This window comes from Melanotaenia boesemani, chromosome 6, assembly GCF_017639745.1.
Source record: "Melanotaenia boesemani isolate fMelBoe1 chromosome 6, fMelBoe1.pri, whole genome shotgun sequence".
NCBI classification, from domain to species: Eukaryota; Metazoa; Chordata; class Actinopteri; order Atheriniformes; family Melanotaeniidae; genus Melanotaenia; species Melanotaenia boesemani.
In genome coordinates, this window is record NC_055687.1 from 5,388,901 (window position 1) to 5,406,560 (window position 17,660).

The 17,660-nt window shown below is 38.9% G+C and overlaps 1 protein-coding gene across 1 annotated transcript; it reads right to left on the reverse strand.

Moving 5' to 3' along the window:
- Window positions 1-8,469: 8,469 nt before the first annotated feature.
- gpatch4 (G patch domain containing 4) lies at window positions 8,470-16,042 on the reverse strand. Its single transcript, XM_041988884.1, has 8 exons — window positions 15,940-16,042; window positions 13,418-13,519; window positions 13,274-13,347; window positions 12,324-12,416; window positions 12,124-12,240; window positions 11,733-11,851; window positions 10,117-10,167; window positions 8,470-10,020 (listed from the first exon to the last, which is right to left on the reverse strand). Exons 2-8 carry the CDS (start codon window positions 13,494-13,496, stop codon window positions 9,432-9,434), a joined length of 1,122 nt encoding a protein of 373 aa, XP_041844818.1. The 5' UTR covers window positions 13,497-13,519; window positions 15,940-16,042; the 3' UTR covers window positions 8,470-9,431.
- Between the last annotated feature and the right edge of the window lie 1,618 nt (window positions 16,043-17,660).

Below are 17,660 nucleotides of genomic sequence, written 5' to 3' on the forward strand. Positions count from 1 at the left end.
TTCTGGTCCAGACAACTCCTGCTCACTGGATATTTTCTCTTCTTCAGACCATAGTCTGGAAACAGATGGTTGTGTGAAACACTTACATCTCATTTCTTCCTCATTCTGATGCTCCGTTTTAACGTCTGGAAGTCATCTTCACCATGTCTACGTGATTAAATGCTGCCATGTGATTGGCTAATTAGATATTTGTGATAACAAGTAACTGGACAGTTGGACCTGATAAAGTGGCTGTTGAGTGTTTATGAGCTGCAAGTTATGAGCTTTTTTTTTTTTGTTTTTTTTTTTTGTATTTTGTCAGTTTGCATCCATTTTCCTAATGGATGTTTCACTCTGATAGCAGAACATACTGTAACTTATTTTGGTCATAAATAATAATAAACAACAACAACGTTAAGTAATTTCTGATTAATTTTTTCCCTCCCAAGCAGAACCTGAAGCAGCTGCAGACTCTCACTCATCTCTTGCCAATGTGTTTTGGGTTTTTTTGCATCCTCCTGGTGGCGAGCGTGGTCGGCATCATCGTCTACTGTGAGTTTTATTAAAGCACTAAACTCTAATAAACAATTAGAGCAGCTTACATGATGGTTGTTTCAGTGCGGGAGGAATGTTCTGACCAAATGATAAAATCATATAATGGGTTTGTTTGAAATGATTTGGTCTTATATGTCATGTTTAATTTTTAAAAGTGTTCCTTAAATAATTCAATGCACTGCTCAAATTAACGTCCACATACTTAAAAGATGCTTAATGTTGATAATCATCCTCTTCGTGTTTTATCACATCTTACTGCAGTTGGAGCAAAAACTTTCCAATAGCGCCACCTGCTGGTGCATTGATTGATTTTGACATCAGACCATTTAGAGATGGGAAGATGCAATCTGACATTCCTCAAATATAAGCTGATATACAGGCTGTTTTCACATCACACCAGTATTGTTTTTAACATTCAAAAATAGGATCTGGTATTAATTCGCACTTTTTAATATTTTGTGACGTGTGTGGCATACTGAATTTATAGCTGAAACAGAAAACAGCAGCACACAGGACCTTTAAAGTAAACAAGTTAACCGGCTAAATAAGTGCAAAACATACAACCTTCTACTACAAAATAGCTGAAAACCACCAGGACTTCTTATGATAGAGAACCTCACACATTCTATCGTTCCACAGTGCAACAAACTATGCACATACACCACGCGACAGCGGTTGTAGCCTACAGCAGGAACTGATTAAATCTGTATGTGGCATCCAACTATGCTGAAAATTGTATTAAATTGAATTTTTGTGTGTATTTAAATCTTTATTTAAATTATTCAGTGTTATATGTCTAATTACCAGAGATGGTCAAGTCTCAAGTCACTTTTAGTTGTAATGGGTCTGGTCAGATGCCTGGTCTGCTTAGAAGATGCATTTTAATATCCCAGGAATGTAAAATCCAGATTCAGCCTTTATCTACCAGCATTTAGTAACGGCACTGATCTGTAGCATAAACTGACAAATGTGCTGTCCTTCTCCAGATTCTTAACATAACTTATGCAAGAATTTCTAACGTGTTTCCCTGCTGCAACACACCTGATTCAAGTGTTGTCAAGTTCTGCACAAGCCTGTTAATGAGCCATTGATAAATTAACTCAGATGTATTGTGGCAGGTAAACTTGTAAAATCTGCTAGAGAGTAGCTCAAAAGGTCCACAGTCAGTGATCCCTGCACCAGTGTATCAAGAAAACCTAAATAATTTTTTAATAGGTTGAAATAACTGTGTGAGGTGAGAACAGAAAATATTAATTTTAATCTTTTTTTAAATTTATTGAACAAAAAAATACAATATTTAAATTGATTTAGACTAAATACTTGCAGGTCCAATAAATTGTCCTTACGCTTCTAAACCAGCAACAGCTGTACTTTTCTAATAAACAGACTCTGAAATGATGTTAATAGTGGATCTGATCCCAGTTTGGTCCAGCCAGGGAGGAGATTATAAAAAGAAAAACAAACAAAAAACAAAACAAAGAATAAAAGAAAGCTTATTCGTGTCTGAGTCGAGTCTCAAGTAACTGGAAATGCGACTAAAGTATGACTGGTGTCTGAGTCCCAGACGCAGTCCCATTTCAGCTTAATACATTTTTTTAAATTAAAGATATCTTGACATTTCAAGTGCATTTGGGGATCCCCTGGTGGCTCTTATACCCTGGGCTGCTTCTGATTAAGGGTGCATTCACACCAGGGTAGTCTGCTAGACCCATGGTTCTCAAACTGTGAGTCAGGACCAATATGAGGGTCACAAGATAATTTCAGGGGTTGCCAGATAATTGTATAAATTATATGGTCTACGATTATAAAATAAATTTGGTGTTTTTACCAGGGCTCTCAAAACTAAACCATTACTGAAGGGATAAAACTTTGAAATTAGCACCCTAATTTATTAACTCAAACACATAAACAACGAAGTTAATACACATGCAATATTAAAAATCTGAATTTACCTTTATTGCTGCGAGAAAAGCTGATTTTGGGCATATAGGTGCAGTAAACCACAAAAAAAACCTTTATCTGTGATTCTGACAGTTTTCAACCCTCAAATTTAGAGAACGGCTGCAAGATGACCCATTTGATACATCACATAATTAATCACTTAGTTGTCTGGTAGGGGTGTGGCTCAAAAAGTTTAAGAACCACTGTGCTAGACTCAGTCCAATTGAGGACTCGGTTTAGTTGAGGGGTGCAATATTCTTCCAGACTGAGATTGCCTTCACACTGCACTTCTCAAACAGAAGACAAGGCAACCAACGAAGAAGAAAACTGGTTTACTTTGCAGAACAACTTCGGTTTCTAGTACACAGCACCAAACAAATGGAGCTGCATCAGATCCTAGCGGTCCTGGGTTGATCAGATTTCTATCAGAACTACTGATGAATGAATGAATGATGGTTCTTGGTGCAGGACTGTCTGAGGAATTGGTAGTGATGACAAGATGAAGTTTCATGAAGCCTTTCAGCCAAGTGGTTCACAGAAACTTTTCAAGGCTATAAACAAACCCCCTGCTGGTCAAAGACTGTAAGACAGTTAATACATCTGTAATCAGTTCAACTAATATTCAAAAAGCCCTCAAATGATAAAAAAGACTAATGGACTTTAATGCTTACGTGAGCAGTGACAGTGAGACCTGGTGGGATGTGACTGGAAACAGCCATAATCTGAACCCAATGGTTCTTTGTTATTAAACGTCTGTGCTTGCCATGGATTGTTCATAATGAACGCCATGTTCAAGCATAAAGCCTGTTACATTCTCCACGAGAACAGAGAACTTGGTCTTGGTTTAGGATTTCTTGCAGTTTGTTCTTGATGCATCGGCTGAGCAGAATTTTGTTCTCATGGGGGGTCTGAACAATTGTGTAATTGTTTTGACATTCGAAGTGGGCGTGGTTAACACAAAAAAGCCTGAAGCAGAAAGATGTCACTTCGGTGATGCAAGGCTGAAATAACAGAAATTAATTAACAGCTGATTGAGGTGGTGAGAAAGTATGAAAATGAATACAACATGTGCACAGGGTGGCAGTGCACCGTCAACCATGTGTCTGGTGATGATGGGGCATGGATGATCTTGACTTGGAATATTGAGGGTAGGTTGAGAGAATACGTCAAAAACCTCCTGAATGGACACACCCTTCAGTGGGAGAACTGAATCTGGGGACTCTTAGTCTGTTTATAAGAGAGACAGTTTATAACTAAAGAACTTTTTATGCAGTGTTTGCATTAATTTTGTCTTCTGTCACAGGAATTTAACAAGATGTTCTAACTATACGTTTCATTGTTGTTTTATTGTTGAACACAGAGTGTCAGCCATGTCAAAATGGTTGGATTCAGTACCAGAGAAAGTGCTACCTGTTTTATGATTAAAACCCTCGTTTGAAGACATGGCAGCAAAGTCGAAAGTATTTCCAAGATGAAGCTACAGATCTCGTTATTGATAATCAGCAAGAACAGGTAACCTTTAACACAAACAATGCACATAGAGCATTATCCATATTTACCAAAATTTGTCTGTTTAGAATCGATGCCTCTAACTGCAGGAATTCATCAATATAAACATAAAGTTCTACTATGATCTTTCTCATGAATTCTGGTTGGGGTTGCAGAAAAATGGCAGCAAATGGGTCTGGATTGATAGACACGAGGACACACTTCAGTAAGAAAACACCTTTTACGAACGAGTACTAAAATATACATTTGCTCTCTTTTACGCAAACTTTAATATCAGAATTTTTTTTAAATGCAACAAACACTCTAATGAAATCCAACATGAGCTCATGAAGCGAACTTATGCAATCACTGTTTGGTCACATGACCGTTGGCTCTCAAAGCAGTTAATTTGATTCTGGTTCAGTTTGTCATGTAAATCATCTCTCAGTAGCAAATGAGTTTGTCATGGAGGAGGGTATGCCTATTACAGCACATTTTCTTTTTATTTGTTAATAAAAACTCACAACCAGTAACACAAGCACACCGTCTGCCCTGTTCTCCAAGCACATCCTCTTTAGCCAAACAACCTCGAACTTCTTTTCCTACAAACACCTAAATATACTTTGAAAAAATCCATGATATATTGCATATTTGCACCAGTCCCATGTGAAAAATGCATCTGTCTGTATTTATAAAGCACATTTATTTACGCAGCAGCACCATTTAAATGACATTTTCATAACAAAATATAAATAAGACATATAAAGGGGTACAATGGGACATGCAAAATATGAACGCTGTAACATGCAAACTGGTGGAAATTGATGAAGAACATTGGGAAAAGAAAAACAGCATCGCTGGATTTTTAATATAAACTAGAGCTAAACCTGAAGTTTCCTCCAGTTATCCATTAAAGTCACTCATTCATCCTTATAGAACATTCATCACAAAATTTAACCAGTAATTCATGTTCAGGCTGTAAGTCGACTACACGTTATAAACGAGAAACAAAGAAAAAACACAAAATAAACACAAGAACAAGACCCAAATTAGTTTAGATTGTACAAACTTGGTCTCAGGATCAAATATCAGCTGGTAGATTTAATCAGATATCTGTCACACTTTATTTAAAAATAAGTACTGATGCTGTCACATAAGCTGATGTTTATGATTTCATTTGAAGGTACTGGAAGAACCAGGAACCAAACGGTGGTTTGTTTGAGTTGACGATACCCGACAGGAAGAATACTACACAGAGCTGGGACTCAGGAAATAATTAATTTCAGACAAATTCATCTGTGAGAGGAACGTTCTGATAAGGTCCAATTAGTTAACACTGTATTCTTCCTCTTCATAACTTTCTGAATCATCAGTTTTGGACAGTAAAAACTCTCCAACAAATATGTATCAATACTGTTTAGAAAAGAAGACTAAAATAATGAGACGACTCAGCTCTTTCCATTTAGAATCAGCAAATAATTAATTTATATGACCGATCTGTGTCTTTATAAATATGATATAATCGCTAAGATATTCCCTGATATGACAGGAATTCCCGAAGAACTGGCTCCATTTTCCTCTTGTGGATGTCCAGTTGTTTTTGTCCTCATCAAGATTTATTTCAGTGTGGAAACTACTTCTTATACTGAACTATAACCATCAACAATACAGGATATACCACCAGCTCCCTGGTAACATGATATTTGCTTTAAACCAGATAATAGAAATGTGTCTGATTCACATTTCTTTGGACATTTTTGGAAAAAACAGATTTGCTTTGCTAGTGAAAGTTCTCTCAGTTTAAAACTTGTTGATTTTTCCTGACTGCAGAATTTAACCTTACAGAATAAAGCTAAGAAAAGGAAGAAAAGGATGTATTCAGTTGTTTTTTCAGCTGATGAAACACTTAATATCCTGAAATGTTGTAATAACATTTTAGCAGATCTGTATTAAAACCGTTTTATCTATTTTTACAAATGGGCTTGAATGAACACCGTCATACTGGACTAATGTTGATTTGTTTTGATGGTATCACAGTGAAATGGTTTAATTTAAAGGTCTGTTGCTTTGTGAACTGCACTATACAAATAAAGCTGAATTGAATTGAATAATCTGAAGTTCCTCATCAGTTCTTTTGGTTAAACCCACTTTAAGGACTGCAGGATTTCTGTAATTGAGTCCAACAGGGACAACGTTTGGAGTCTTACACAGTCTTAGTCTCAGTTTGGGGGTCAGATCTGGGAATGACGTCACATCCCAGCTAAAAGCGTTCATATTAAAGCCGCCAGGAAGCTCTTTGTTTTGCTCGCGCTGCCTCTTTACAGACCTCTGTGGGAACAATCCCCGTATCTGTAGAAAGATAATAAATTAATGTCTTATTATTTCGATGTGTTTTTTTTTATCAACAGTTCTCTCAACTTTCTGGAGATTTTTCAAACTTTTTCTTTGGATATTTTCTGCTTTTTTACCCATTTTCATTCCAGTTTTTAAACCCGAACAAGCGTAAAAAAGGCTTCTAAAACAAAGAATGTATATTTCTAGTTTTCTCTAAGTGAGAAAGAAACCGCATAAACTAGCTGGTTTTGCCATGTTACCATGGTAACTCAGCATGACAGTGATTCTGGTCTGGAGCAGACCTGTTCACCAGCACTAGTTACCATGGTAACTCAACTGGGACTCATTTATGCCACAATGGTGGAACAGAAGTCTGACTTTGATGCCACTCTTATTGAAACAAGACTTTCCTGGAATACCCCTCTAGTTTGCTTCTTTCCAGGTTGTATCACCATGGCAACCGATGCAAAAAGAGATCAAGGCAGGTGAAAACCGCCTGTTGACCTATCAGCTTTCCTAGCAAAAAACAAAAAAACAAAAAGGAGATTAGAGTGTCGATACTGAGAGTCGACTCTAAGCCACTAATGACCTAGTTTAACTAAATAACAGGAAACAAGTTATGGAAGTAAATTTATTTCAGAAAATTGTAAATTTTTTAAGCCTTCGAATCTACAAAAGCAAAATTTTATGCAGTGAACTATTTGCATGAAAGTTTTGTATCTGAACTGAACTCAAACCTGAAATTTTAAATGTTCAAATATAAAAGATTTTAACTGCTCAAAGTCGCCTTTAGAAACTAGGTGAATTTTGAATTTCTGATGTCAGATTTTAAACACTGAACTCTGACGGTGAATTTCAACAATGAATTTGAATGAATGAAATGAGCAAGATTTTCCCTTAAATACTGAATTTCAGACGACAAATTTTAAAATATAAAAAAAAAAAAACATAAAATCACACTAGAACAAATAAACAGAGAAAATTTAATGGTTATGACAAAAATTTGCCACAACAGATTTTACAAAGTTATTCTATTAGGATCAGATATCAGCTCGATTGGTGTCAATTATCTGTCATTTCAGTCTAATAAACTGCTTTGTAGTTTTACGGTTGTTTTCATTTGAAGGTACTGAATGATGGAGGAGCTTGGAGACACGGGGCCATGCGCACTGGTGATGCCTGAGAAGACGTCTACAGAGAGCTGGAATTAAGGAAAAATTACATTTAAGAACAAATTCATCCGTTAGCATGAGGTCCTGATAAGGTCCGATTAGTTAATCATGTGCTTGTATTCTTCGTGTTAACACACAAACACACACACAAAAAAAACATCTGCACCATCAATTCTGGACAGTAAAAAACGTTAAAACAAATGTGCAGCGATGAGATTTGTTTATCCACAAAAAATCCATTTAGTTGGATAAAATAAAACTGAATACAAGGCAGAGATGGAAAATACAGTTTAGCTCTGCTGGATTACAGGAATTCATCACCAAAAAAATAAAAATTTCATGGGTTCTGACGACCAGGCAGACGGACTAGTTTAACTTCCAGAAAAAAAACAGAAAATGGATTAAATATCTAAGTTCCATTTGTTTCCAATATTTTTCACATTTCTTATTAGATATGTCTCAAAGAAAAAGAGAAATTTTCTAAAAAGAATAAAGACGAACTCTGACGTCTCACATTCAGGATTTGTGTCGTAGCTTTTTTATGTTTGGTGTAAAAAAATAGAATAAATAAAAAAAATTTGTGTTAATTTATCTTAGATTTTTTCTGCACCACCAGTTCTAGACAGTAAAAACATAAAAACTATTATGTTTTCATGATGTTTAGAATTTCACAGGGATTTGTTTTTATCCAGTTTTATTTTTATCTCCGATACGTCTACTTAACTGGTAAAACTGGGAACAAAGCAGAGAAAAAGTGGATTAAAGATCTAAACCCAGATTCCCATTTTAGTCTAATATTTTCCATGTTTTCTACAAACAAAACAAAGTCGGTCGTTCCATAAAATTACTGAACGATTTCAGTCCAAGCTGTTGGATTATTCAGCTGTATCCTGCTTAATTTCTTTTTTACATTTTTTCATAACAATTTAAACATTAGACAGAAAACAAAGCAGACAATCATCAGGAGCACCTAGAATGAAGCCCACATTCAGGGTTTTGTGTCATGATCATTTTATTTCAAGTCAAATCAGATCCCTTGATATTTCCATCTTCCAACTAAAATGTACAATGTGGAGAGTTTGCTTTCTGACTGGGTGTGAATAACTGGAAGATCAGCTGTCCAGTAGTTTTACCTTTATAGGCATCAAGTACAAAAACATACTTCCCAGCAGTCAGTGATGCGGTCCACCACTAACTGGACAGCTGTTCTAACAATGGGTATGTCCTTTTCCAAGAGATCTGATTGGTCAGGCGGGGGTGCTTTTAAGCTCATCGACCCCTTACCCAGAACATAACCTGCTCCGAAGCAGGTTAGCCATTCAGCTAAGTTACCATGGTAACTGACCCTGGTAAGAAATGAACCAACTTCATGGGACGAAAAACCCCGAAGTTACCTCCAAAAGAGAAAAACCACCTCTGCAGTACAGGCTTCTGGTGTCCCCCAGAAAATAAGTTTTATTTAAAAGCAGCTTCCTGATTAAAATCTGTTAAAATAAAAAAAACTTCACAAGTTTCCTCATGCAGCCTTATTTTACATCTTTATTTAAAAAGTCAGTTCAGCTTTTAAAAAGTCATCGTTTACGGTAGACAAGATGAAATTCAGCAACATTTTGGTGCTAACTAAGCCTGAAATAGTCGACTGAGCTTTCAGTCTCAACTGAGAGACGATGCGTTTAGGTGACGATGCGTTTAGGTGACGATGCGTTCGGGTGACGCTGCATTCGGGTGACGCTGCCTTCAGGTCGCGATGTGCTTTAATTCTGCATCAAACTGCTTCAGACCTGCCAAGTTGTTCATCAGCAGAAGGAACAACTGAAGTCTTCGTTTTACTGTCTGAACTACAGAAAACAGGATTTCCAACAATTAAGTTCATCTAAAGGCTGAATCCAAGTATTTGGCATATTAAAAAGATCTGATCTGAAGTTCTACTTCTCATCCGTCCATCTGTCCGTCCATCCGTCATCAATCTTTTGACTTCTTTTTCTTCTTCTTTGGAGGAAGAGGCTCCCCGTCAACACTGCGCTCCTTGTTACTTTTCTTCCGTTTCTTCTTCTCCGTCGACGTTGAAACGTCTGCGTCTTGCTGCGACGTTTGATCTGATTGGCCGGCCTCCTGTTTGGAGGATTTCTTCTTCTGTTTCTTTGTTTTAGAGTCGGAGCGCGGCTCATGAGGTTTCTCTGCAGCGGGCGAAGGTGGCGTTCCGTCTCCATTCTGCTCCGCCATCTTTTCATGCTTCCTCTTTGGTCTGTGGTCTTCCTCGCCGTTTTCAGCACCGCAAGCCGGTTCACTTCCCTCCTCAACAGAATCACCTTTCTTATTTTTCTTCCTCTTCTTCTTCGGCTGAACGTCCTCTCTCATCGGCTCAGACGTTTCAGTGGGTTTTTCCTTTTTCACTTTTCTCCTTCGACAGCTGTCCGTGGTTTCCTCCTGCTGCTCTGACTGGGAAGAACTTTCCGGTTGGCTCTTCTTGCCATACTTAGCCATGAACTCGGCCTCCTGCTGCTCCAGCCTGGCTAGCTTGGCGCTCATGGTCAGGCCGTGCCGGGCTCCTCTAAAACAACAGCAAAGAGGACAAACGTCACCGTCTCTGAGCTTTACCCTTCATGACATTTCAACCCTTACGTGAGTTTTAGGATTCTTGACTCACTTATGTGCTGTGCGTCCTCCACAAACCTTCATCAGATCAGCATCAGAAAGTCTGTCCAGAATCAATAAAAAGACAAATTTAGATCAGAAACATGAAATATGAAGGAATAAAACAGCCAAACTTCAAGGAAAAGCTGTGAAAATAAACAGTGTTGATGGAAAAGCAGAAGTGTGTCATTTCACCAGAATGTGAAGCGTTCTGTGTAAAAGTCTTCAAACCTCGTTTCTTCTATAAAGTACTGAAACATGCAAACAGGGACAGAAATATGAGGCAAAAACAGAGTCTGAACAAGTCTAACTTATAAATTAATATTTGGTCTGAAGAGTTCGATTCTTCATCAGTCTGAAGCCGAAGCTTTTTCTCTTTTCTCTAAGTAGCCTTCAGGAAGTTCTCCAGGATCCTTGAAGGACTTTCCAAAATATTTCTTTTGTTCTGTTTTCTGTCTGGATGATCCCACACTACTTCAATAATGCTGAGGCCCAAGTTCTGGGCAGGATTCAGACCTGTTTCCATGATCTTCAGTCCAGTTCTTGTGTCCCGTTTATCTTCCTTAACAGTAGCTTCTTGACAGCCATGAGGCTTCAGCCAGAAGTAGATGGATCAAATGAAGGTCCAGATACATCTCTCAGATCCTGGTTCAGGTCTTTGCTGGATTCCAGGTCTTATTGATCTGCTGTAGATGGTTTTTAGTCCTGACTCTTCTTTTGTCCTCCAGGCTGAGATTAGCCGCGTTTCCAGCTCTTTGGGAATCACCTTGTTGCTGTTAAAGTCTTATTTTCTGTCAAACTGTCTGGTCGTAGCTGTTTATAAAGTAATGGGAACAAATTCTGTGTCTTTGTGACAAGCTGCTGGTAACAAAGAGACTAAAGATCCAGTTTAAACTGGTTGTTTGCTAAGTTTCCCGCTGTGTCGACACACTGGTTCATCCCTTTAGTTTGGTTTGCCTGAACGATTCATAGTCAGAGTTCAGTGGCTTAACAAAACAAAACATTCCTGAAACTGGTTCATATAAACGACTGGACTGAAAATACGGGAAAAAAAAGACCTTCAGGAAGCTGGAGAACTGATGAAAACCACCTTAAAAGATAAAGTCTGGTTACTGGGAATAGAAATATAAAGAAATGAGGGGCTGGATTAACACCAAGTGTAACTTTCTAGACACATTACTGGTTTAGTCTTAAACCAGTAATGATGCCAACAGTCTGAGAACACATGAAAACATTTTACCATAAACCTGGACATATTCTGGAAGTTTCAGGACTTCCTGCCATGTGATGGGAGGTAGAAGCTGATGTCCGAGTAAATCAGATTAACAGAACTGCATGTCCTAACTGGTCAGTAGAAAAGTTTTCTTCTTGTAATGGTGCCATTAGAAACACGCCTGTACTCCAGCAGCTTCCCAGCATGGCTTCATGACTGGACCGAAGGTTTCTAATGAATCCAAGCAAGAAGCTCAGAAACGTGAGCGATGGGCCATAAGAAACGTGGAGCTACAAACACTAAAACCTCCTTTTCTCTGCAAATTACAACTTAATCTAAGAGTTATTTACAAATGGCGCATCAGGAAAAATGTTATTAAACACGAACAAATAACCAGTTTAAGGTGAAGGTCTTACTTGGTGGTGCTGGAGAGATCCAGTTTCTGCTCCTCTTCATCTTCATCCGAGCTGCTGCTGTCATCCGAGTCAGTAGACTTGGGCTCCGGCTGCTCCTGACCGGACAGCAGCGTGGCGGACTGAAACGGTTTAAAAAATCAGTTTTGGTCCAGTTGGCTTTAATATGAGCAGCGACTGCTGTTAATGTTGACTGACTGTAAGATAATTACCTGAACATGAAGGTTAAAGCACATAAAATGAGTGAATTATGTTTAATGTGCTGCAGAGCAGCTGGAAACTGACTGAAACAGCCCGAACAGAAGAGTCAGAGGCCATTTAAACACTGAACAGGGTTTTATAAAAGGTGTCAGCTTTCTGGGGGGTGACTGGGTCCAACTAGGACCAGGACTACCTTCACGAAGCATCCGTAAAGTTTGGCTTTAGCCTGCGAAGCTTTCCGGGGCTTTTTATTGGAGATCCTCCCGTCCTCTTCATCTTCTTCTGCAGACTTCTTTAACTTGATTCCTCTCTGAGTCAAACAAAAAACACTAGAATAAAAAACCAGATGGGGAGGTGTCGGGGGGGGGGGCTCTGACACCGAAGTAGACCCACCTGATCAGACTCCACCTGCAGACTGGATGAGGCCTTGTTGAAAACATGATCCCACCAGTGGAAGGTGAACTGCTCCCCTTCTTTGTGGCCAACCTGAGAAACAAAGAAGAAACAGCAACTTCACCAGGACGGATCTTCTAACAGAAGATTTCTTTAGACGCCTGCAGGTTAGAGGCCGTTCGCCCAGTAACATGAAAACAAGAGAAGTCAGCAACACAGATGCAGCACACACATTTAGACGTATCAGATTTACTCATGTTTGCAATCAAGTGAAGGTTTCTGCACCATTTATGTGAAATCTAAATGTGAGGAGGAGGCGGGAATCATCACGTCAGAGGGAAGGTGGAAACACTAAAGTCTGAACCAGTTACAACACGTCGAGCTCAGGAGTCTGGAAGGAATCCAAGTTCCTGGAACTGGATGGAAAATCATCAACTAGATATTTGTGTGTGTATGTGTGTGTGTGTGTGTTTAACTGCGAACACATGTGCACACCAGGAAGTGTTTACACACGTCTATTAAAATAGTGGAAGTATAAACATGCCAACATGTGTCAATGAGCTTATAGAGGGAAGTACATGCAGATGTTTGTAAAATAAAATGCACGTGTCTGCGAACTGGAAGGTGGGAGAATATTAGCACATGCATGTAGAAGTGTGTGTCCTTAACGTGTGCTGACGTAAAGCATCCGCTCCAGGACACAGATGCAGGTGTCATTTTGAACTCTTGCTGTGTTTTCTGGATGCTTGTAGGGAGTTTATCCAACTGATCCATCACTGAGGCAAACTCCGCCCCTCCCCCACGTCAGGACTCACTGACCCACTTTTAATGCTTCTTCCGGTTTTTGTTTTTAGATGTTTTTTTTTTTTTGCATTTTGTTTTATTGCATGTTTATTAAGAATTGTAACATTTCTTGACACACATAAAAGAAAGAATAAAAAGAAACTCACTCCTCCTTTATCACATTTCACTTTGACTTTAATGGCCTCCGAAATGCCATTTTCAGCTCGGCCCAGGCCTTTACCTGCAGAGAGGGACGGAATGACACATCTGGACAGAGACTGAAGGACAGGAGAGACATGGAGACACCTCACCGTGTTCCCAGCCGTGACGCAGGAGCTGCTGCTCTGCAAACTTCAAGCCACGGCTTTTCTCCTGCACCGCTTCTGCCATCTGACGGGTAAAACCACCAAATCCTGCAATATTTAGAGAAATAAACCAGGTTTATTCTTTTTCCTGAGTCACCATCTGAGAAAACACCGAGTCATCTGTGCTAAAGTAAGTCGTCAACTTTATTTATAAGCACCAAAGTGTGACCAAAGTGTTGCACAACTAAGAGTGATAAAATAGAAATAAAATGGGGGGGGGGGGGGGGGGGGGCTCAATAATAAAGAGACTATAGAAGAAATATAAGGCTATAAAAATACAAGCATGAAACAAAAGATCAGCTTTAAAAAAAAGCCAAAGCTCAGTCTGGTTTAAAAGCAAGAGAATAAAAAAAACGAGATTTTAAAATGTCCACAGTCGGTGAGATTTTAATCTGGATGGGAGGCTGTTCCACAATCTGGGGCAACAACAGAAAAAGTCTGTCCTCTTCATTTCAGCCTGGACCTCCGGACAACAGGGAGGGACTGGTCAGCAAACCTCAGCAGCCAAAAGCTAAGACTGATTACGAAATACAGCCAGTTTGATGAAATAAAACCACGAGAGGAAGCTACATGACCAAATCCTTCACATGCTGAAGATCTACTTCACATAGAAAACAAGCTGCAATGCTTTATGATGCTATTTTAATCAAACAGAGCACAGTGCTGTTTTCTCCGTTTCATCAATAAACAGGCGGATTTCTGACAGCGTTATTAGGAAATTCTGCACACATGAAAATTACCCACAATGCATCACAAACCCATGCAGCATGGCAGTCAGTCTGGATGAGCTGCAGGTTTCTGACAGCTGGGACTAAATTTCACTACATTATGACCTTCAGATGAAGGAAATATGAGTCGATTTATTATTAGTATTATTATAAGTTAAAAATAAACACAAGCTGAAAAATGTACGAGCATTAAAGTGCACGTTTTTCTTCTGTCTAGAAGCAGTTACACTTTGTTGGCTTGGTAAACAGTTCAGACTTTCTGAAGGTTTTTCAGTGTGTTTTTAGACATTTCCTGCACTTTGGTTCACAAAGACACATAATTTCTTTAAAGAACAGCAAAGGTCAGACAGTTTAACAGACAGAAAACAGCATTTTAGCAGCAACAAGGTGAAGAGCTGGAAACTTGGGAGGCAGAAAGGCAAGGCAGTTTATTTGTACAGCACATTTCATGGAGGACAATTCAAAGTGCTTTACATAAAACAAAGACATTACAGATATTTAGAAATAGTAAAAGGCATCAACAAATAATCACAATAAAATAATAAATTACATTAAAATTATTAAAAGCAAGTTAAAAAGTTAACATGCAGATTTCATGCATAGGCGCATGAGAAAAATGTTTTTAACCTGGATTTAAAAATGTCTACGTTTGGTGAAAGTTTAATCTCCACTGGCAGTTTGTTCCACTTGTTTGCAGCATAACAGCTAAATGCTGCTTCTCCATGTTTAGTCTGGACTCTGGTCTGGACTCTGGTCTGGACTAGCTGACCAGAGTCTTTGGATCTAAGAGCTCTGCTAGGTTTATATTCTCTGAACATATCACAGATGTATTCTGGGCCTAAACCATTCTGGGATTTGTAAATGATCAGAAGGGGTTTAAAATCTATTCTGTGACTGACTGGAAGCCAGTGTAAAGATTTCAAAACTGGTGTGATGTGTTCAGATCTCTTAGTCCTGGTTAAAACTCTAGCAGCAGCGTTTTGGATGAGCTGCAGATGTTTAATGCTCTTTTTAGGAAGTCCTGTTAAAAGACCAGTACAGTAATCCAGCCTACTGGAGATGAATGCATGGATGAGTTTCTCTTGGTGGACAAGTAGACAACAAAAGAGTCAGGACTAAGAGAAATAACTACAGTCGATGGACAGGATCTGAAATCCAACATGTAATGTCTCCATGGAAACGTGGCTGTCAAGAAGCCATTCTTACGGAAGAGAAACGGGGAGAAAAGGTTGATGTGTGTCACATGACACAAGAACTGGACTGAAGATCATGGAAACAGGTCTGATGGAGAGATGGATCCTCTCCAGAACCCGGACCTCAACAAGTAGTGTGGGATCATCCAGAAAACGGAACAAAATGCAGAAACATCCCAATTAGTGCTTCAATGATCCTGGAGAACTGTTCCGAAATGACAGAAAGCTTCTCTAAGAGGGTTCAGACTGAGGTGAATAATAAAGCTGCTCAGACCAAATATTCAACTTCAAACTCCTCAAAGTGGACAAACACCGTTTCTTCAACATAAACTGTATTCATATTTCGTAATTGCACGTTTAATTAAATCGTTGTTGCTCCGTTTGTCTGATAATGTACTCAAGACCTTCATCCTACATTCATCTGCTTTCATTCCAGCTAACATTGATGCTAACAGCTAGCGTAAAAACTAGACTTAAACTCCTCCTGATCAGCTTCTTTTATTTCTACCACCACCGTTAATAAAACAGAAATAAAACCGCGACATACCTGACAGCTGATAGCTTCAATAGTTTCCAGAACGCAAGCGGTTACCCATGCGGTTTCAACAGAAGGCCGACATGACACCGGAAATACTTTCTTCTTCTTTGGTTTTCTACGGCAGCTTCCTTAACGTTACACTGCTGCCATCTTCTGGTCTTAAGTAACTCTTACATTGTCGAGTCAGATTCTCTTTTCAGTCCTGATCACTCCCATCATTCCTGACCTTTCAAGCAAACGTCTTTTAAAGCGCTTTAAAAATATAAACCGATTTATAGCAGTCAAATTATAATCAAATAAAAACAAATCTATTATTGGCTCCACATTGGTCCAATTTATAAAGAGGTGTATTCATATAAATAAATTAATAAAACACAACTGTCTAGCTATGGACACCATTAGATTGCATCAAATCTTCTATTCAGGCCAGTAACGGTATAGAGGAAAAGCAGAGTGGGTGTCTGAATCCAAACTGGGAGTTGGTTCTACAGAGAGGGGCCCATTAACCGAAGGTTCTGTCTCCCATTCTACTTTTAGAACCTCTAGGAACCACAAGTAAACCTGCAGACTGAGAGAGAAGTGTTCTGTTGGGAAATTAGAGCTGTGGCCTGATGTCTTATGATTAAAGTCTGTGGGCGAACAATGATTGTATTCACGGTCATTGTGAGTAATATGGTGAAGTGAGGCTACAAGTCGAGCTCAAAGCAAAACGCAAATGTTTAAACAAGCAGATTTTTCTTGCTAACCGACTGCAGTTACTCAGTGAAAAGGTCAGGGGGGGCAGGTGCAGCAGTGCCTCACCTGTCATGATAAAGTAAAAACAAACAATAAATATTCTCCCCTAATTTGTGTTAAAAATGCATTTTCAGTATGATTCTAACACGTTTTTGACAATTTATTAAGTAAAAATGGCCAAATTTGAGTATTTCCTGATCAATTCCAGTGCAGAAACCTTGGTGGAGGCACGGGCGAGCTGTGCCTCAGCTCTGACTGTACCATCCAACACAAACTGGGTTGCATGACACGTTTTCTGTTCCTCAGCGTGTCGCCAATATCAACTTTACAGAAATATTTGTTATACACCATGACTCTCTACAGTCTGTGTAATGTCTTTAATGTATTTGTGAGAGAAATATTCCCGTTTATCGTACAGTAAAGTGCAGAGAAAAGTCTGGGGTGCGTGTGAATGACCTTTTTTTTTTTTTTTTTTAAGTGACTAGCGACAAATCTAGCGACTTTTTCAGTATTGGAGACTTTTGTAGACTGACGTATATGAACGTAGTTTATTCTTCTCAGTGAGGAGTGGGTGCTGCTGCTCAGGCCCCTCCTCTGTCCAAAAGCAACCAGAAGAGGCTTCTGGCAGCAGCAGCTGCTGCATTCAGAGCAGGAGATGATCACCTGTTTCATGACCAGGCTAAACATGAGACGTTCAAAGCTGCTGCAGAATGATCTCGCGCTGGCTTACCGTCAGATATTAATGTCTATTAATGAAGAGTGTGGAGGAAAACAGGTGTTGTGAAATGTTGCAGCCTCCTAATTAGAAAACAACCTACACTTAATAAAATTAAACTAGAATAAAAGAAAAAGTAACCAAATAATTTGTTTTATTTTCATTAGTTTTGCCTTTTAAAACATTTTTAGCTTGTCTTTTGCCCATTTTTGCCTTTCCCATGACATTCCTCTCCATAGCAGCTCCATGTACCAGGCTATCATGCACATTAACGACTTTT

Coding starts and splice junctions, on each gene's coding strand:
- gpatch4 (XM_041988884.1), bottom strand. CDS start 13,496: ATGGCAGAAGCGGTGCAGGAGAAAAGCCGTGGCTTGAAGTTTGCAGAG. Junction 10,168..11,732: donor GATCTCTCCAGCACCACCAA/GTAAGACCTTCA, acceptor GATTCTGGACAG/ACTTTCTGATGCTGATCTGA. Junction 10,021..10,116: donor GGAGGACGCACAGCACATAA/GTGAGTCAAGAA, acceptor CTGTTGTTTTAG/AGGAGCCCGGCACGGCCTGA.